Raw genomic sequence first — 22,505 nt, 5'->3', positions numbered from 1 at the left:
AAGCAGAGACCATTTCTCAATGGATATCACAGATGAAACAGATGCCAGCCAGTTTGCGGGGCGGGGGAAGACATTCCCTCTAAGAAGAGAGAGATTCAGTTAGCAACTTGCTGGGATTATAACCCCATTCTTGGTGTTCCTACTAAAAATGACACGAAGTCAATGATCCGATGTGGCCTTACTGAAATGACTTGTCACATTTCAGAGCTACTCAGTCGCAGGCACTGGGTCTGGGAACACAGAGGTGGGTGGTGACAGACTCAGGTGAGGGAGGTTTATCTTTGTGAAGTCAGAGGAGGGAGGCAAGGCTCTACAGCCTGGAAGCTTCAGCACTGATGAGTCTTCTAATAGCTTATGGGGGCGGGGGCGGGGGGGGGGTTGTTGGTTTAACTTCAGATCAGTCCTGTGCTGCTTTTTCATTCTTTCATTTTTTTATGACCGCTGTGATGACTCCCTGAGGAAGTCAAAGCAGCAGCCTTCTGAGGTTTCACTCCCTGCACAGAACCATCCAAACCCTCAGGGTCCTCCTGGCTGGGCTCCTTTTCCTGACTGTGGAAATCTGGGGAAGTGTCACTTTCCGTCCCACTTCCTGGTTCCCTCTTTTCAATGAGCTGGTCCTGAACTCCTGCCAATGCATTTACTGCAGCTGTTGAAGTAACTGAGGATTTACTGACAAGTCGCTCAGCTTCCCTTAAACTTCTGGTTCCTTTGGTGGTTTTTGCTATTGGAGTTTTTGTGGTTGTTCACACACCTATCCCAGCCACGAATAGTATTGCCAGACATCTGCATGTCTTCCAAGCAGCTTTCCTTCAAAAACATCGCTCTGTCTCTCCAAGTTTGCCAGTGTTTCCACCAGCTCCTGCAGCCACTTCACGAGCTCCGCCAGCTCCGGCGGGGACCTGGGGTCTGCAGTGTTACCACCTTGTGCTGGTATCACCACGTTGGGCTGAGACGGGCAGCCAAGAGTGTTTTCACTATTAGTTGGTTCAGTTACTATCTTGTAATGGGTTAAATAGTGTTCCCCGAAAATTCATGTCCACCACTCAGAACTTGAGAAAGTGATTTTATTTGGAAATAAGGTCTTTGCAGATGTAATCAAGGTAAGGATGGAGATAAGCTTATTAGGGTGGACCCTGAATCCAAGCGTGTCCTGATAAGAGACAGAAAAGAACGCACAGAGACATAGGGGAGAAGACAGTGTGAAGATGGAGGCAGAGATTGGAGTGATGGGGCCACAAGCTGGGGAATGCCAGGAGCCACTGGGAGCTGAAAAAGCAAGGAAGGATCCTCCCACGGAGCCTTCAGAGGAAGCATGGTCCTTCCAACACCTTGATTTTGGACTTCTTGCCTCTAGAACTGTAAGAGACTATATTTCTGTTGGTTTAAGCCAGCTAGTTTGTGGCAATTTGTTATACAGCCCTAGAAAACAAATACACCATCCTAACCTGAAGTTATTTCCCTGGGCTTTAAGAAGTGATGACACAGAAATGAAATAAATCAGACTGAGAAAAACAAATACCACATGATCTCACTTATATGTGGAATCTAAAGAACAAAATAAACCAACAAAAAAAACCACAGAAACAGAAACAGACTCAGATACAGAGAGCAAACTGATGGTTGCCAGAGGGGAGGGAGGTTGGGGAACCAGGTGAAAAAGGTGAAGGGATTAAGAAATAAAAATTGGTAGTTACAAAAAAATCACGGGATGTAAAGTACAGCACAGAGAATATAGTCACTAATGTTGCAGGGTGATCACTGCACAAATTATATAAATATCTGACCACTAGGCTGTACACCTAAAACGAATGTAAAATAATATTGAATGTCGACTGTAACTGTAAAATAAAGAATTTTTAAAAAGTAATGAGAAAGACTATGAGTCTAATTTTAAAAGAAGAGCCCATCAATTAGCAGAGCTAAATTATAACTATTGCTCTCCATTGCCTGCCCCACCCACCCACCCTTTGAAGGAAACTTCCCAGGACAGCCCCTGACGGGGGTGGGTGTGGGTGGGGGGGTAAAGGGGGTTTATAGCAATGTTATGCCACCTGATCCCACTTCCTCATCAGAGGTTGTGGAATGGGAAAGATCCCCCCCTCTAACCTCCATGGCCTAGCCTCCCTCAGGAAGTTCTAAGCCGGATTCCCCTCAGGAGAAGGGCCCAGAATAGAAGCATAGAGATGGAGATGGGGCAGAGTGGCCACAGACGGCCAGGTCCAAGTGGGACTTAGGAGTTGGCAGCGCAAGTCCACTGACAGATGCAAAGGCAGAGAGGTCCCTGAAGCTGGAATCTGCGTCCTGGTAACGAATCCTCTTCACGTTTGGGCACCAGGCCTTATAACCAAATGAACCCTGATCAAAATGACTAATAGACTAAAATCTTCCTGCTTCCCCCTGATTAAGTTTTGCCTCCACGCTTTCAATGTGTGTGAAAGTTCACTTGCAACTACGACTGTATAGTAATGCTACTCCGAGTTCTACACCAGCACTTTCCAGTCTGAGCTTTCACGTCACGGAAGTCCCAATATCTCCTCTAAGACATCCTGGTACGTTTGAACCATGGAAGACTCTAGGCACAGAGGTTAGGAGAGCCACCCTAGTCCCCTCATTTTTCAAGCCAAGAGGCTCATTCTGGCCCTCCCCCACCCATCAGGCATAGAACACAGGCCTTGTTCATAACTTAATCTTCTCCAACAGGCAGCAAAATCGCCCTTCTAACCATTTAGAGCTTGTCATATTGTGATTTACAATGAGAAATAGATATTTGGCCTTTGTTGTGTTTCAGTGTCACAGCCCACAAAACCCTTGTCATTTACTAAGTCATTAGAGCAATAGGGGCTTTGGTTATATTTGGTTTTTGTTCCTGAAATAGCTTCAAAGTGATAATGGTGAAATGGGTGTCTTATTATTTATAACAAAACCCTCTTGATCACACCACACTTGAGTTTATGCTAACGAGATGATATTTGGAAAGCCTCTAGGTAACCTAAGGATGGGGGCTGGTTGCCAGGGGAACTAACCACATGATTAGAAGGTAGGAACATTCAGCCTCACTTCCCGGGAGGGGAGAGGGGCTGGAGGTTAAACTAATCACCAGTGGTCAATGACTTTATCAATCATGCCTCTGTAATGAAGCCTCTGTAAAAACCCCAAAAGGACATGGTTTGGAGTTTCTGGGTGCACCTGGAGAGGGTGTGGAAGCCCCGCCCCTTCCCGCATGCCTTGCCCTTTGCATCCCTTTCATCTGGCTGTTCCTGAGTTATAACCCTTTGGAATAAATCAGTAATCTAAGTAAAATGTTTTCCTGAGTTCTGTGAGCTGCTCTAGCAAATTAATTGGACCCAAGGAGGGGGTTGTGGGAAGCTCCGGTTTATAGCCAATCAGTCAGAAGCACAGGTAACAACCTGGCCGTGGCACCGGTGTCTGCTGTGGGCCCCTTCACCTGCAGTATCTGACGCTACCTCCAGGTGGACAGGGTCAGAATGGGGGTAAACTGTAGGACATCCAGCTGGTGTCAGAAGTGTTGTGCAATGGAGAGTTGTGCGTGTGCGTGAAGAATTGAGAGTGAAAGAGACACACAGGAGAGCTGTTTCTTTAAAGAGATGCATTTAAATGGAGTGGATGAAAGTATCTGCTTGGAAATTTACGTCAACTCCTGAAAAACGCATCTCCAGGCTCTAGATGGATATGGATCAATGCCCAAAACATTTCCACGGCAACTTCCCAGCCACTTACCTCCCTAATTTGTAGTCCTCGGGTTTATAGCCAATGTACTTGATCAGCCGCTCTACGCCCTCTGCTGGAGGCCCCTGCCAGTGCGGCCAGGTGTCTGGGCACAAGGATTTGTACCTAAGGGAGAGAGGAGAGGCACACCTGGAAAGCCATCAGCTCTGACACTGGCCCCCCACCAGGAGTAGGCGTCTTTCTGCTACTGGCACACCAGCCGCTCAGCATCCTAGACTCACTACTTCCTTGAACTTAACTTCTTTGAATTCAACACGATATACGTGGCAAGAAAGAAGAGAGAAACTGTATCAGCGGGACAGGCCTGTTTTCACAGAACAATGACCTCACCAGAAAACAATTCCCTTCCTAGGTAAAGACCCACGAGACAATGAAAACGTATGTCCATGTAAAAACCTTATCCGTGAATGTTCACAGACTCCTTGATCATAATAGACAAAAGGTAGAAACACACAAAGGTCCATCAACGGACAAACGCATGGACAACAGATGTGAACCAGCATGGGAAGAAAACGTGCCATGCCTGGAAGGGGACCAGGGGTTTTTCAAGGGTAATTTGGGGCCCGGTGTTGACTTAAGAACTTGATTTCAGCATAGGCTGCAACTCTCTTTTAATAGGCAGTCACTAGAAAGACAACCGTGAGGTCTATAAATAATACGTGAATGCAGAATTCAAAAGTGTCTGCGGACCAAGGCAGAAAGCATACAACTGGAGGAGATAACCTGGAACCACATGGTCTGGGTTTGAGCCCAGCTCAGGGGCTGGACAAGTCACTTCATCTCCTCACTTATGCAAGAAGATTGAAACGAAGAATCCACAGAAAGTATCTGGCACGGTCCAAGACTTCCATACAATAGCCATGGCACACCTATGAAGCATCTTCCTACTGTCATTATATGGTATTATTTTCAAATCAAATTTTAAACTGTTAAAAACATGGTTATTTTCCTGGGACTATATTTTATGAGCAAGTCCATTAAAGGCATTTGCAATGAATTGAATGTTTGTGAACCTTCTCCCCCAAATTCACATGTTGAAAAATCCTAACCCCCCAAGGTGATGGTTGTTAGGAGGCGGAGCCCTTGGGTGGTGATTAGGTCCTAAGGGAAGCGTCCTGATGAATGGGATCAATGTCCTTATAAAGGGACCACAGAGACCTCCCTGACCCTCTTTCCAACGTGTGAGGACACGTGAGAAGATGGCAGTCTGCAACCTGGACGAGGGTACTAACCAGAACCTGACTGTGCTAGCATTCTGACCTCCGATTTCCAGCCTCCAGACTGTGAGAAATCAACTTCTGTTGTTTATAAACCACCAGCATCATGGCATTTGGTTATAGCAGTCTGAACGAAGATAGGCATTAAGTGTCACCCGCTCTTCCCTGACGACCTCCCCCTGTCTAGCCACAGACACAATGGCACGGATGCATGCCCACCCCAGGGAGCATGCCCACCCCTGCTCCCGCCCTTCCGGCCCTCACCCATCACTAGCACATGCCATCCGGTCTGCCCAGACATGGGCCAGACAGATGCAGAGATGATGGGGAGGTGACTTTAATGCCTGCAGTGTGGGGGGACTACTAACTTCTGTCCTTTTCAGCCCTGAGATGCAGTTGCTTCCTGACCACGAGAGGTGGTGCCTGGCGAGGTGCACAGATAGGGCATCTCCAACCTAATCCCTTGAATGTCTCCTGCTTCTATTCCCAGGGCCGCTGACCTGCAGCCACACCTGCCCTTTAGCTGGTCCTCGAGCCTGCCCAGTTCCCACTGCTAGGCTCTTTCCTGGACTGCTCTTCCCAATATCCTTAGGGCTCCCTCCCTCACTTGGAGAGGCCCTCCTGGACCACTTTACCTAAAGAGGGAGCCCGCCACTCTCCCCCCTTACCCACATTCATTTTCCTTCTAAGAATGTACCCCCACCCCCACGACCGGCTATATCTTCATGTTATCACTGGTCTCTCCCATCAGAAAGTAAACTCCATGTGGCAGGGATGGAATCTGTCCTGTTCTCCAGCGCCTAGGACAGAGCTGGTACACAGCAGGTGCTCACTGGTATTTATGGAAAGAAGAAACCAGCCTCAGATAGCAGCAGAGTAGGGAAAAGATGTATGAAGTTCAAAAACTCATACAGGAAGATGGGAAGGTCAAGTGTGTGTGTGGTGGTGGGGGTGGGGTGGGCAGTGACGGCTACTTCCTGCCACCTTCACCAGAAGTCAACTTCAGAAAGATGGATGAGATAAGGGCGAATGAATGACAGGTAGCTGATGAGCAAAAAGGGGTACAACCCCCCCAACAAAAACACCTGGCAAATTGTGTGGTGGTTTCCCAATTATACATTATCATCTGACCCAGTAATTTATTCCAAGGTATATGCCCAAAGAAATGAAAACAGATGCCCACACAAAAACTCGTACATGAATTGTCCTAACAGCATTATTCATAATCACCAAAGAGTGGAAACAACCCAAATGCCTACCAACAGATGAGTGGATAAGTAAAATCTGGTCTATGCACACAATGGAGTATCATTCTGCCATGAAAAGGAATGAAATATGATCCAAGCTACAACATGGATGAATCTTGCGAACATTATGTTAAGTGAAAGCCGCCAGATACAAAAGCCTAAATGCTACACAAATGACTCCATTTGTATGAAATGTCCAGCACAGGGAAATCTATGAAGACAAAGTAGATCAGTGGTTGCTTAGGGCTGGGGGTGGTAAGGAGATGGGGGGCTTACAGCTACCGGGTACAGGGTTAGTGAGGTGACGAAAATGTTCTAAAACGGACTGTGCTTGCACATATCTGAACACCCCAAATCACTGACACTGACGTGGGTGAATCGCGTGGTATGTGAATGACATCTCAATAAAGCTATTTAAAAAGACAAGAGACCATGGCTATGCATTGGGAGTCTGGTCCAGAAATGGTGACGGATGAAAGAAAAAAGGAGAGGGGACAAAGAGGAAAGGGATGTGACAACGAGCCCCCAACATTAGGCTGCTTGAAGATCCTGTGTTGCCTTCATACCTGCCTTCTACGCATGCCTCCATGGATGTTTTATGGTTCCATGGAGCTGAGGATTGGGGATGAAAACGCCTCTCCAAATGTACGTACGGTACAGAGCAAAGCTGTGCAGAGGTCCCCAAGCTGGGGTCCTGGGCCCCCCTTGGGAGCCTTCAAAGATAGCATTTGGGGCAGGATTGTCTGTAACACTTCTCACTGTTTCTAAAACCCAAAGAGTTATGCCATTTCTCAAGATAAGTTTGACACACGTCAATAACATCCCAGGTGTGTTCAGCCGAAATTGTATCAACTCAAAAGGTTCGTGCTGATGACGCTGATCAGCAGTTCAGATCGGCAGGAAGATAAATCATTGAAATAACAGTGAGGAAAGCGACTATTACTTAATAAACACATGTAAGTGGATATCAATGATCAAGACACGAGGCTTATGGGAGGAGAACAAACATGATCCTTGGTAGGAAAAAAACCTGAAGTCACAAAATTAGGGGCTAAAAATAAGAACACATGAAAATGCTAAAGTTTCAGAGCTCAGGATCTTGGGGTGTAAGGAGCAAAACGCAAGTTGTTAGATTTAAAAATGTAAGTTCACGCGTGTGTTTTTTATGATTATAAAATCATACTTTAAAAAAAGCCTAATTTCAGTTGAAGTATAAAATTGCTGATATTCAATCATGGTGACCTACAAAAATGACCACTTCACTATGCTTCTCTGGAGAGTGTGAGAGCGTATTGCTATTTTGGCAAGAAATTCACACGCAGCTTACCACCAATGAAATATTAGCAAACAAATGTGGGCGATGGTAGTGGTAGTGGTGGAGCATATCAGTCAATTCTTATAAACTCCTTGAGAGCAGGCAATTTAATCCCCATGTGACACCCAAGGAAATAGGTCACCGGTGGAAGAGATAGAATGGGGATTCCCACCCAAGTCTGTGTGGCTTCAATGCCTGTGTTCCCACCACCACACCCGCTTCTCTTGACAGCCTGCGAGGCCAACAGGAGTGCCGCCAGACTGACAGCACCAAACCAGGACCTGTGGTCCCCTTAGGAAGGGTTTGCCCTAGACAAGTACAGACCCAAGGGAAGCACCACCCGTATCTGCCCTGGGGTCTCTGCACTCAGTTCCAAGAAGATAGGGGCTTAGTGAAACGAAGTGGCAGGTGGTGAACTGAGTCGGCTTCCTGGCCTCCAAAATGTTAGTGTTTCATCACTGTCACAGCTACAGCAGGTGAAAAAAACTGAGTTCCCCGAGGGACGCCCTTTTATTCATCGCCTCATCCAAAGACTCACACCGAGAACAGTCATCCCCGCCCCCCTTATCTATAGCTCCACTGTCTGCAGTTTCTGTTACCCACAGCCAACTGTGGTCTGAAAGCATTACATGGAAAATTTCAGAAATAAATAATTCACACGTGTTACACGCTGTTCTGAGTAGCGCGATGGAAACGCGAGCCATCCGCTCTGTCCCACCCTGGACGTGACTCCTCCCTTTGTTCTGTGTCTCCTCCACGCTGTGTACGCTGCCCACCCACCCGTCAGCCACTCAGGAGCCATCTCAGTGACCAGATGGGCTGTTGGGATATCACGCTGCTTGTGTTCAAGTCACCCCGCTTCACTCCATCATGGCCCCAAAGCACGAGTGGTGAGGCTGGCAATTCAGAGATGCCAAGGGGCAGTTGTACAGGGATTCCTTTCAGCGAAAAAGTGCAAGTTCTCAGTTTAAGGAATTTTTATCCTCTCACATCATCACAAGAAGGGTGAGGACAATACAGTAAGATATTTTGAGAGAGAGACCACATTCACATAACTTTCATTACAGTATGCTGTTGAAATGGTTCTATTTTATTATTAGTGATTGTTGTCCGTCTACGACGGTGCCTAACTGATACACTAACCTTTATCATAGGTATGTGTGCATAGGAAAAAACATAGCATATGTAGGGTTGGGTACTATCCACGGTTTCAGGCATCCCCTGGCGGTCTTGAAACGTAGTCTCTGCAGATAAGAACGACTATAGGTGTTTGACTTTACTGGTTTCATCAACAAAATAAACTTTACCTGTGTAAGAAATGCTCGTATTTCCGCCGGTATGCAAAGCCAGCCCGTCTCACCCGCAGGTGTTCCATCAGCCCCAGGTACTTGATCTGATGCCTTACGAGGAAGTCATCAAACCTGCCTTTGGAAACACAGAAGGGAGAGTGACCGTTAAGGACCCTTTGGCTCTCTTTCAACCCAGACCGACCAGAGACGGCCAGCTGACCACCTGTGAGCTGCGTTTGGCCACAAATATGTTTCCTTAGGCCCTAATTGTGTTTCATGTAATGGGAGCCTCTTACAGGAACATCTGGATTTTGGTTTCTCTTGAAAAACCATGACATCTGGTCATTCTGGGCTTAGAGTCTCACAGAACAACAACAGCTGGAAGGGAGTAGTGCTTTAGACAGGGTGTGCTCTCTCCAGTTTGCCGCAGCGCCCTCCACTGCCTGGTCTGCTTCACTCATTTGCTCTTCCTGCCTGGCCTCTGGAAGTCTTTGACTATCTGACTTTATTAGAGACCATGGCACGAGTTTAGAAAAGACCCACGTCATAGACCATCTTGGAAGATTGCTCACTGGCTGAAAAGAAGCCACCTCACTTCCCCTCACCTCTGATACCTGCCTGGCTCAACTGCGTTGCTCCTGAAATGGGACAAAGTCTGAGCAATGTTCACTCAGGACCACCCAAGGAACACCCCCTGCCCCTACTTATTGACCTTCTATTATTAAAAGTGAAAACAATTCACGCCCAGAGGATAAGGAGCAAGCCTGTGGTAGTTTTCAGGATTTTAACCCACCACCATCTTGGTTTTCCTTCCAGCCTCATTTCCCTGAGCTATCTGTTCAGAACGATTCACAACTCACTGGGTTCTTTCCACTCATTGGGCTTGATGCAACGGATATACGAAGGTTCCTTGGAGATGAGAATTTCCAGAAGGCTGCTCAGGCTGTTTTTAAACTGAGTCCCCACCTGCAGGGAGAGAGAATGAGCTAAACAGACATCGCTACTCCCAGTTACTACCAAGAAGACTGGTTGGGGCACAAGTATGCAGTGAATACCTTGTAGAAGCCAGCATCACCTCCGAGCCCACCCCCCACCACCTTCCCCTGTTCCCGTTACCAGACTTCCTTTATGACACTCATATTGTAAGTTCTTTCTTTATTCGATGGCATTTTCCTATCCCATCTCCCACTAGATCATACGGCCCATGAGCTCAGGGACTTTTGACTGTTTTATTCTTGCTAAATCCACAGTAGGTGCTCAGTGAATGTCTGTAAATGACCACACTGCTTGCTAACCTTGGAAAGTATATATTTAGTAGACCAGGTTAGAAAGTGATACTTCCAGATAAAGGGGAGGAAGGACTTAAAAAGTGTAAATAGCCAGAGGTAATCGCCCTCTCTGGGTGATTTTTGCTGCCTTTCAATTTTGCACGGGCATTTTCCCCACTCACTGTTGGTGACCTTCTCCGGTTTTGTAACTCAGCCACCAGGAAGCATTCCTTCAGGATGCTGTTTTTGGACATGCACAGTACCTGTAAATAAAGGGAAATGACAACCACTTTCGCTACTTCGGAAATCACTAAGGGGTCTTTGGGGCAGCTCACGTCAGTGTGCACAACAGACCAGAGTCATCTGCTTCGGGAGTCCTTGAAGAAGAAGAGGGGGAAAACCACACACAGGTGTGGATGGAAGGAAGTGTTCGTATATGATATCCACGGCTACATCTAGTTGATGAGGCCATCTAGCTGTTTTTCCTCTGACATGATGAAGCCAGAATGCTTCCAGTCCAGCCCAGATGCTACAGCATAAGCGGGTTCCTTAAGAATGACCTCCAGGGGCTGGCCTGGTGGCTCAGGTGGTTGGAGTGCCGTGCTCCTAACGCCGAGGTCGCCAGTGAGATTCCCACATGCGGCTCTCCCTGGAGCTGACCTGCCATGTGCTGCCAGGAGCAGCCGCGCGGAAGAAGGGGAAAAATAAAAATAAAACATTAAAGAAAAAAAAGAAAGAATGACCTCCAAAGACATACAGTTGGCTGATCGATATACAAAAAGATGCCCAACGTCATTAGCTATAAGGAAAATGCAAATCAAAACCACCATGAGATACCACCTCACACCTGATAGAATGGGTGTGATAAATAAGACAAGTCAGGGGATGTTATGTGCAGCATAGAGAATATAGTCAATAATATTGTGATAGCGTGGTACGGTGTCAGATGGTTGCTGGACTTATCATGGGGATCACTTCTTTACGTATATAAATGTTGAGTAACTGTGGTGCACACCTGAAACTAATATAATATTGTATGTTAGCGATGTTTTAATGAAAGTCTTCAAAAACAAACAAAAAAAATAATGAAAGAGGCTATGATAAAAATAGGAAAAGGGTGACATCTGAGACATTCTGGGGATGCCATGGTACACTCCTCTGGTGTAGGCAGAACCAATCCAACTATAAAAAGTGGCTCAGTGTGTTAACCCGTTACTCAGATAGAATCATCCTGGAAAATTCCCAGTTTTATACAGAAGGTGCCAACAAAATGTATACAAATTTTAAGAAAGGAAAAAACTGTCATACTCAATATGTACCGATAACAAAAGATGAATACAAGCCATGTTTGACTTCTGCAATGACAAGAGGTGCTCAAAGTGGTTTTCATCAGCGTAATTTTAATACAGTTTTTTCCTTTCTTAAAATGTGCACACACTTTTTTGGCGCCCTCTGTATATCTTACTGACAATCTGTATTGCAGTTCCAAATAACTCCAGTCTGCCTGAAATGCCATCCTGCACTGGATAAGGTGACTCTGCCTCCATGGAAATGGTGTAAAAAAGGTGTGCAGATGGTGAAGCCAATCAAACTCATGTGTTAAGTTTTAGAAGTTTCATAATTACTGTGATGATCAGTTTGTATCTGTTATTTAAGGAGTTTGAAGTGTTTAAGAGACTCTAACAAATTAGCCTTATGATTTTATTTTGAAATGATACATTGGTATTCGATTTGTGATTTTCATTTGAAAGTTGTAAAATAATTGAATATGTCCATTAATAGTGTTTGAATGTGTAAGCGAACCCAAGTTACTACATGTATATGTTAGTTTTATTAGATTTGTAAGAGTTAGTTGAGATGTAGAAAGATTTTACTTCATAGGTTTATAGTTTTGTCCCATTAGGCATTCGAAATGTTTCAGAAAATCAAATATATTAATTTGTAAGAGGAGTTGGAAAATAGTTTAGGAAACTTACATGTGTAAAGGTAATCAATTGTCTGAGGAAACTTAATCTTTTTAAATTTATAAGTTAATTAAATACGAATCAAACAAAACAGTAATTGTTTTCAATTTTAAATAAAAATCACTATTTTTACAAATAGAATAAGGTTATGTTTGAAGACTTCTGAAAACAAAAACAAAATGTTCAACTTAAAAAACAATTTAATTCAACACTAAAAACATTTTCTCTTGTATCCATACAATGGAATATTCTTCAGCCTTAAAAAGAAAGGAAATTCTGACACCTCCAATAGCACGGATGAACCTTGAGGACATTATGCTGAGAGAAGTCAGTCACAAAAATACAAACATTTTTGTATGATTCCACTTATATGAGGTACCTAGAGTAGTCAAACGCATAGAAACAGAAAGCAGAATGTTGGTTGCCAGGGGATATGTGACCTTGAGCAAGTCCCAACCTCTGTGGGTCTCAGCTTCCTCATCCTCAGTTCATGTCACCTCAGTACATCCCCATGGCACCAGAACAAAAGCTCTACTCCTTCCTGGGGACCTCAGCCTTCTGAGCTCTCAGCCCCCTCTCCTAACACTACCCCTCACTGAACACACACACTGAGCTCCTCTGGGCCTCAGGGCCTTTGCACATGATGGTCTCTCTACCTGGAATAACCCTGATATTTCCAAAGCCAGAATCATTCTCACTCAGGTTTCAGCTCAAAGGCATCTCCACAGGGGTGTTTTCTCTGATCCTCTGCACTAAATGTAAACTGTCTCCCTCAACCACAGTGCCTTATTTTCTTCATAGCACTTTTCACTGAGGTGAGGGATAACTTATTTGTGTACGTTTATATTTATTCTTGGCCACTATTCTCCCTCCCACCCTGCACACCACACAATGGAAAGCCCCATGTTCACTGCTGAAACTCCAGAGCTGGCCCAGTGTCTGGCACACGGGAGGGGCACCACGTATACTTGAATGGGTTTATTGAGTGAAAGGTTCCTACAGATAATCTTAAATGGCTGTTCTGGCCATGACATGCTGGAATTCTAACATAACTCACGGAAGAGAAAAATCCAGAAGGCCAATCTACCCTAAAATCAGTGTCATGGGTGATATACCCATCAAAAACACATATGGCTAAGTTTCAGACTTACCTCTTTCAGATGTCTGTAGAGGATATCATTGTTTTTTTCCAAGAATCCTACAAAACATCAAGCAAAAAAATTGTGTATCAATGGCTTTGCCTTAAAAATGCAATTCCATCCCAATGGATAGCAAAGGGAAATCCTAAAAATCATCTCTTAGCATTAGATGAGAATGCTCAGCCTTGGCACTACGACATTTGGGACTTGATAATTCTTTGTTGTGGGACCAGTGGCACCTTCTCCAGTTGACAATCATATACGTGCTCTGACAATTAAGTTCACTAACTTGTTGCAATGATGTTGCTAACCTTTTTTAATACCAGAGGGATTATTCATTATGAATTTGTACCAACTGGACCAACAGTTAACCAAAATTTACTATTTGGAAGTGCTGAAAAGGCTGCGTGAAAAAGTTAGACGACCTGAACTTTTCGCCAACAATTCATGGCTCTTGCATCACGACAATGCACCAGCTCACAGCACTGTCCGTGAGGGAGTTTTTAGCCAGTAAACAAATAACTGTATTGGAACACCCTCCCTACTCACCTGATCTGGCCCCCGATGACTCCTTTCTTTACCCAAAGATAAAGGAAATATTGAAAGGAAGACATTTTGACGACATTCTGGACATCAAGGGTAATACGATGACAGCTCTGATGGCCATTCCAGAAAAAGAGTTCCACAATTGCTTTGAAGGGTGGACTGGGCACTGGCATCAGTGCAGAGCTTCCCAAGGGGAGTACTTGGAAGGTGACCAAGTACCTATATCCAAGAAGTGATATTCAGAAATGAGGTATGTAGCACTTTTTCTAGGATGAGTTCACGAACTTAATTATCTGACCTTGAATGTTTCTAGACATTGCCAGTATCCCTGGGGGGTAACCCCACCGCTGATTGAGAACCAGGTCCTCAGAACCAAGCTTATAAAGCACACAGTATATTCTAAATCCTAATAAGCTACTATGTGAATATACAGCCTTTACACTGAGTATTGTACACGGGCCTAGTCCAGTAGCAAAGAACTACACATACAATGAATGACATCAAAACAATGGATAGGGCACTGAACTCCAGGGCCACCAGGTGAGACCATGCAGACAGAGGAGAAAAATCAGGCCCACTATTAAGAAAATCAAATTCAAATACCGGGATTTGTGGTACCCGGTGGCATTCTCATACAAAGGAACACATGTCAATCCCAATGTTAAAACTTGGTTTAAAGTTCTCACTTAAAACCTAATCAGCTAATTAAATTAACAACTAAATGGCATGATAAAGTCAAAACCAGCTAAAAAAAGACATGCATCAATGATGTCTGGATACAACCTTTCTAGATGACAATTTTGAGTTATCAAAACTTTTTTTCTTTTTAAAGGAGGGCGCAGCTCACAGTGGCCCACGTGGGGATCAAACTGGCAACCTTGGAGCCATCAGCACCACGCTCCAACCAACTGAGCTAACTGGCCACCTCCCAAAACATTTTTATTGGGGTATAATGTACATAATATAAAACTTACCATTTTAACTATTTTTAAGTATGTAGTTCGGTGGCATTAAGTGAATTCACATTATTGTGTAACCATCACCACTACCCATCTTCAGAACACTTACCTTCCCAGGCTGAAACTCTGTACCCCTTAAACACTAACTCTCCATCCCCCACCAGCCCCTAAAAATCACTACTTTCTGTCTCTATAAATATGACTACTCTAGGCACTTCATATAAGTGAAATGGTACAGTATTTATCCTTGATGTGCCTGGCTTATTTCCCTTAGCATAATGTTTTTACGGTTCATTCATGTTGTAGCATGAATAAGAAGACAAAGTTGGAAACGAGTGGCTGTCAAATAGATGACTATGGGGAGTGCCTGTAGCTTTTCAAAAGAAATGTGGTAGAATCTGTCTCATTCCCTGGAGAGCGGATGCAGATCTGGAAGCAAAAGACCTGAGTCGGCACCCCAGCTCTGCTCCTTACTAGCTGTGTGAACTTGGGCAAGTTACTTAACTTCTCTGAGCTCAGTTGCCTCATAGATTAAAAGGGGGATAACAATGCTCCCCACCTCCGCAGGTTTTGTGAGGTTGTAGTGAACAGCAGACAGAGCTAAAGCACTTGGGACAGTGCCTGGTCCAGATAAGTGCTCAATTAATGTTATTTGGAATCCAAATGATCTCCAATATTCATTCATTTAAAAAAGCAAAATAGAAAACACAAAATAACAAGAAATTGTTGATTCTTGTGGTTACTTCAGAGGAGACTAAGTGTACAAGGGGCTTTTAATTTTCTTTTTATGCTATTCTCTGCTGTCCGCAATTTTTAACCTTACACGTGTATTACTTTTATCTTTAAATAAAAATCAATAGATTATATGACTAGAAAGATTTGTCCTGTTTAAAATTTTTCTGTTTTATACCCCTCTTTTTTAAGGGAAAAAAACCTAGTACATGTTATATTTCTTTTTAAAGATTCTTAGAGACATAAACTGATTTCTAAATAAGAACCTAAATCAGAAGTGACAAAGAAAATGTTTTTAAAATATTTTGAAAGAAAATGCTCATAGCAGCATTCTTCATAGTAGCCAAAATGTATAAACTACCCAAATGCCTATCAATTAATGAATGGATAGATAAAATGTGGTGTATCCATGCAATGGAATACTACTTGGTAATAAAAAAGGAGTAATAACATGCATGAACCTTGAAAACTTTATATTAAGTAGAAAAAGGTAAAGTAAACTTCATAAAAATTAAGAAATTCTGGGGCCGGCCCGGTGGCTCAGGTGGTTAGAGCTCCATGCTCCGAACTCCGAAGGCTGCCAGTTCGATTCCCACATGGGCCAGTGGGCTCTCAACCACAAGGTTGCCAGTTCGATTCCTCGACTCCCGCAAGGGATGGTGGGCAGCGCCCCTTGCAACTAAAATTGTACACGGCACCTTGAGCTGATCTGCCGCTGAGCTCCTGAATGGCTCAGTTGGTTGGAGTGCGTACTCTCAACTACAAGGTTGCCGGTTGGACTCCTGCAAGTGATGGTGGGCTATGCCCCCTGCAACTAGCAATGGCAACTGGACCTGGAGCTGAGCTGCGCCCTCCACAACAAAGACTGAAGGGACAACAACTTGAAGCTGAACAGCACCCTCCACAACTAAAATTGAAAGGACAACAACTTGACTTGGAAAAAAGGCCTGGAAGTACACACTGTCCCCAATAAAAGTCCTGAAAAAAAAATTAAGAAATTCGATGCTTCAAAGGAAACCATCAAGAAAGAGAAAAGACAAACCACAGATTGGTGAAAATATTTGCAAATCATAGAGCTGATAAGGGACTTATATCCAGAATTTATAAAGACCTCTTACAACTCAATAAAAAAAAAATTTTTTAATGGGCAAAGGATCTGAATGGATGATTCTCCAAGGAAGATATGAAAAGGCCAATAAACACATGAAAAGATGTTCAGCATTATTAGTTAGTAGGGAAATGCAGATCAAAATACCACTTCAGACCCACTAGGATGGCTGGAATCAATAGACAACAACAAGGATGTAGAGAAGCTGGAAATCTCATACAGTGCTGGTGGGAATGTAAAATGGTACAACTGCTTTGGAAATAATCTGTCAGATTCTCAGAGGTTCAGCATAGAGTTACCAGACAACCAGCAATTTCACAAGAGAAATGGAAACATCCACGGTCTGACAATTAAGTTGGTGAACTCATCCTAGAAAAAGTGCTGCATACCTCATTGCAGAATATCACTATGGTCACCTTCCAAGTACTCCCCTTGGGAAGCTACGCACCAATGCCAGCGCCTATCTACCCTTCAAAGCAATTTTGGAACTCTTTCTCTGGAATGGCCATCAGAGCTATCGTCGTATTACCCTTGATGTCCTGAATGTTATCAAAATGTCTTCCTTTCAATATTTCCTTTATGTTCGAGTAAAGAAAGAAGTCATTGGGGGCCAGATCAGGTGAGTAGGGAGGGTGTTCCAATACAATTATTTGTTTACTGACTACAAACTCCCTCACAGACAGTGCTGTGTGAGCTGGTACATTGTCGTGATGCAAGAGCCATGAACTGTTGGTGAAAAGTTCAGGTTGTTTAACTTTTTCACGCAACCGCTTCAGCACTTCCAAATAGTAAACTTGGTTAACTGTTGGTCCAGTTGGTACAAATTCATAATGAATAATCCCTCTGATTTCAAAAAGGTTAGCAACAATGTCACAACAATTTCGTGAACTTAATTGTCAAACCTTGTATGTTCCACATAAAAATATACACAGGCACGTTCATAGCAGCACTATTCATAACAGCAAAAAGTGTCAACAACCTAAGTGCCCATCAACTGATGAGTGGATGAACACAATGTGGTCTAGCCACACAGTGGAATATTATTTGGCAACAAAAAGCAATGACACCATGGATGAATCTTGAAAACAGGCGAAGTGAAAGAAGTCAGACACAAAAGGTCACATACTGTATGTTTCCATTTATAAAGAATATCCAGAATAGGCAAACCTATAGAGACAAAGTAGATTGGTTTGTTGCCTAGGGCTGTAGGGGATGAGATTGGGAGAAAATGGGGAGTGACTGCTAACGTGTATAGGGTTTCTATTTGGGGTGATGAAATGGTCTAAAATTGACTGCGGTGGTGATTGCACTACCATATAGTGAATATACTAAAAACTGTTGAATAGTACACTTTAAATGGGTGAAATATATGTGAATTATCTCAAAGGGATACACACACACACACACACACACACACACACACACACACACAGTAAATACATTTAAAAAGACCTTTCAGATGGCATGCTTGTATGTGGGACTAGGGAACATCTGAGATAGACGTGCAGCATTTTTGCAGTGGACACAGAGGCACCTGCATGGTGAGACCTGTGCCCCCAGGGCACTCACCTTTGGTGCAGTATGTGACCACTCCCGCATAGTGGAAGAGTTGGAACTCCATCAAGCCAATCCTCTTTCGGCCCTTGGGACCCGCCAGCCTCCGGCTACAGAAAGACAAAAAATAGACATGAGCTGACCCTTTCTACTTTACAGTAACAAAATGCACTGATATGTAAAACCAAAAAAGAGAGATTTTTGACAAGGTGTTTAAGACCATGATAATCTACTGAAGGCCAGCACTGAAATCTAACCACATACAGCAGCTCCCAGGAAGCCTTGCTGCCTATTTCATCTGGCTATAGGTCAAGGTCTCCCTCAAGTTACACCCTTCCTTCTCCTAAGCTCCGAGGAATTAAAAAACTTACGTGAATCACAGAATCACATTTATCTGTACAATGAAGTAATTTCCATTTTTCTAGGTGATAACTAAGAAATAATTTTAAGACTTTATATTCTTATGATGTTGAGACTAAAATACTTATTAAATATTTTTCAGATTCTGGTAATTCATAATTTTCAATAACTTTTCCTTGAAATGTATATACATATATAGTGACAGCATACATATCTAAGTGTATATGCAGCTCAATGATTTCTCTTGTTTACGTGTGTGTGATTTACCCGCATCCCTACATGGAGTTCTACTGTTATATTCTAATGGCCATACTTTATGCCATTTGTGAATACACCACAATTTATTTTTTCATTCTTGATTCATTTACTTATCCAATTCCATTTACTTATCCTTTCAATATTTTACAACAGGTTTGATAAAGACACTACATTTATTGAATCCTTTCTATGGCCAAAAATTTCAGTAGGTGATTTATGTAGTCATTTACAATGATATATGGTAGGTATATTAATACCCCTCCCCCCATCTTGTAGAAGAGGAAACTCAGATGCAGAAGTGCTGCTTGTCTAAGGTCCTGTGTCTAATGAGTGGCTGAGCTGGGATTCAAAACCAGGTCTTTCTGACTCCAGAGCATACGCTCTTAAATTCTCTCCTTGTCTCAAAGACTAAGTGAAATTTCTAGTTGATTTTCTGGAATGCTGTACATGCTGTATGTTTGGATCTGTGTGGTGCTTATGTGGGTACACACCAACATAAAAACCCATTGGGTTGTATGCTTCAGATCTTCTTTACATGTTACTCTATGTATTTTATACTTGAATTTTTTTTAAAAAGACCATCTCATGCATGTGGACATGGGCAATATGAAATGATCGTGAATAAAGCAGCTAACAAAATCTTTTAAAAATTTGACTTGGAATTCATTTGAGTTTGATTTTTTACTAACAAAAGGTATGCATATACAGTAGTAAGTGCTCATTTTACATCGCCAATAGGTTCTTGGAACTACAGCAAAACATCATATAATGAAATCAGTTTTGCCACAGGCTAATTGATGTAAATAAGAGTTAAGCTCCTATAGCATCTTATCAATCATATAACAAAATGACATTATTCAAGGATTTGCTGTATATGATTTGGTGCCTCCTAATGTACTCTTGGGGAGCTCTGCCCCAAGAAAATGGATGGATATACAGCAATCTTCCTCCATGCAACAACTTGTCAAATGAGATACATACGTTCGGAAGTGTGCATGCTTGCCCACTTTCTCTTCCAATTTCTCGAGGAAACTCAAGTCTGTAGCAGGACCAGGACGAATGCATTCTTCATCCTTCAAAAGAAAAAGAGATATGCACTGTATATGGAATAGAGTCAATGGAATTGTAACAGCTATATATGATGTCAGAGGGGTAGTAGACTGGGGGAGGGGGGTATCACTTTGTGAGGGGTGTAAATGTCTAACTATTACATTGTTTTGTACACCTGATACTGAGAGAGAGAGAGAGAGAGAGAGAGAGAGAGAGAGAGAGAGAGAGAGAGAGAGAGAGAGAGAGAAAGGGAAGCCTCAATCCCTAGCACCACACTCCATCAATTCCAAGATTAAATGCTTTCACCACCTGTGGCAGAATGTATTGGACTAAAATACCGTCATCTCGCACAAGTTCAGGTGAACATTTCAGGGTACGGTGACTAATCCATCACATGTGCTCAGCTTTTCAGATTTGATAAGGGGACCGTGGAACCAGAGAGATTGGATACTCTATGAAAAGTCAACACTCCCATCCATCTGACGCACATTTCCAAAGTCTTCCCAAGGACCCTCCACAGCTTCCATGACCAGCTAATGTACAACTAGACCTCATTTTTTCTTAACTACTTGTTGCTGGCCAAGAACAAATGCCCTTTTACTAGGAGCAAAGCTTTCATGGAAAGCAACTTATAAAACCACTTGAGTCTAACCTTCCATAGTCCTCAAGCTGTGCCTTTCTATTTCCTATTTTGGGTCTTTGACAGTGACAACGTTTAATTGACCATCTTAATTAAGGATGAGTCAATCAACACTGTAGCTTTTATTAAAACAAAAACAACAACTTCATGGACTGTGTAGATGCCTGACCACTACGCTCTATACCTAAGCTGAAGTTGAATAATATTGAATGTCAACTATAATTAAATATATGTATGTATATATATATATGCACATATATGTATATACACACACACACACATATATATATTCAAAAAACAACAACAAAAACAAAAAACCTGGATTAAGATTGGTGAGACAACTCCTATAAAGTAGCATTTCTATGATTTCTGGTCTCATCTATGGAAAACCAAATGGAGACAAGTATTTATTACCAAAATATTTTAAAATACTAGCCTAGCAATTCACATGAACATTGAATGTATATGTGCGAGCTTACTGTCAACCCTTGCTTCCTGGAACGCAATTCCCCAACGTCCGCAAGGCCTGTGACTTCACCTCCTTCAGGTCGTTGCTCAAACGTCACTTTCTCAGTGAGTCCTTCCTAGACCATGTTACCTAAAATCGAGCCCCCTCCCCAGCACATCTAATCTTCTCTTTTTCCTCCATTGCACAATCAACATATTTTGCCCATTAACCTCTGTTGTCAGTCTCTTCATGCTAGAGTTTCAAATCTCTGAGTGCAGCGGTTTTGATCTGTTTTGTCCATTGCTTTGTCCCAAAGCATAGGGTGCAATCCTGGCATTCGATGAGTATTTGTTGAATGAATAGAGTCTGAATATTTACCATGGACTAGGCATCACTATAAGCCCTCTGGCGTGTCTTACCTCACTTAATTTGACCTTATAGCTCCTCTCTGAGGTTAGTCCTATTATTGCTCTACCCATTTAAAGATAAAGAAATTGGAGCTCAGAGAGGTTAAGATCCCTGTCTAAGGTTGCACAGCTAGCAAGCAATGAGGCTGGGCTTTGAAACCAGGTGCTCTCCATGTTCCTGGAAGCTACAGTCACCACCCATTAATGTCTGGCTGTGCTTTAGCATGCTGGGTTCACACAGCAGTTAGGTGGGGTAGTTGGGGCAGGGCAGGAGAAAAAAAGGAACCAGTTATTTTCATTTAGGAGGCAAGTTATTTTCATTTCGGAGGCAGATGATCCCAAACGAAAAGCAAGGCAAGGAAACCATTTCTCATTTGGCCCTGAGGGTTTACTTTAAAAATTGATATTTGAACTGGAACAACTGTGGATTCAAGGACATTAATGTTCTCAGAAGTCACGACAGTTCAAAACAAGGCCACAGACCCACTCCAAGGAGCCTCAACTCAGACTCAGTGGATGTTCTTGGGAAGGCCTTCCTTTACGTTTTTTGGCTTCCTGCTCGGTGGTAAGCATGAAAGCAGCCCCTCCCCAGCTGTCCCCAAACACCTGCCTAAACCAGGTCCCCCATTTTCTGGCTCATCCTTCCATGTCTATGGAAGGCAGATATGTATGCTCTCATTTCAAAGGTCTTTCCTTGCTGTCTCCAAACGGACTATAATTTAGGTCCGTGGATTGAGATGAGAGGGGAAAAGCTCAGCCAAAGCTCTGAGCAAGAATTCAGCAAAACACCTCAACTTGTATGTTTCAATCAGCTGGTGGATTCCACTCTTGAGCCTTATAAGCTGGAGGAAAAGTTCTTCCATGTATTATAAACATGGTGTGAGGGGGCTCTAAGTCAATACTAACTTTCTTACCAGGATGGAAATGATTCCTTTGTGTCTCTCTTCTACCAAATCACAGATGATCTTGTTGTTGAAATAGTGAATTGGCTCCCACTGAAATGACAAAGAGGAAAGAATTCTCCAAGGATTTACGAAGTGAGATCAAAAAACACGGTGAATGTTTAAATTATTTAAAAAAAAAACTATTATAGTAAAAGACACATCACCATTAATCCCCCTCAAAGTACTCCTCGTTGCTTCAAACACACTTATCCCATCATTCTTGCCACTTTCTGAAGCAGTTCTGGAAGTCCTCTTTCTTGAATGTCTTTAGTTGCGCTGTCATGGTTACCTCGATGTCCTGAATCATTTTGAC

At 43.1% G+C, this 22,505-nt stretch overlaps 1 protein-coding gene and 1 pseudogene across 1 annotated transcript in view; both read right to left on the bottom strand.

Annotated features, from left to right (window-relative positions):
• MYO1H (myosin IH) overlaps positions 1–22,505 on the bottom strand; it is a 48,729-nt gene that overhangs the window by 11,906 nt on the left and 14,318 nt on the right. Inside the window, exons 12-19 of the mRNA XM_074321620.1 lie at positions 22,163–22,243; positions 19,685–19,776; positions 18,101–18,195; positions 13,199–13,245; positions 10,266–10,346; positions 9,676–9,781; positions 8,834–8,951; positions 3,739–3,852 (exon numbers count right to left, since the gene is read on the bottom strand). Coding sequence (XP_074177721.1) covers positions 3,739–3,852; positions 8,834–8,951; positions 9,676–9,781; positions 10,266–10,346; positions 13,199–13,245; positions 18,101–18,195; positions 19,685–19,776; positions 22,163–22,243 — 734 coding nt within the window. The remainder of the gene's footprint in view (positions 1–3,738; positions 3,853–8,833; positions 8,952–9,675; positions 9,782–10,265; positions 10,347–13,198; positions 13,246–18,100; positions 18,196–19,684; positions 19,777–22,162; positions 22,244–22,505) is intronic.
• LOC109461312 (chromatin modification-related protein MEAF6) lies at positions 208–2,112 on the bottom strand (annotated as a pseudogene).

This window comes from Rhinolophus sinicus, linkage group LG16 (assembly GCF_036562045.2).
Source record: "Rhinolophus sinicus isolate RSC01 linkage group LG16, ASM3656204v1, whole genome shotgun sequence".
Lineage (NCBI taxonomy): Eukaryota > Metazoa > Chordata > Mammalia > Chiroptera > Rhinolophidae > Rhinolophus > Rhinolophus sinicus.
This window is presented reverse-complemented; position numbering and strand designations above follow the sequence as displayed.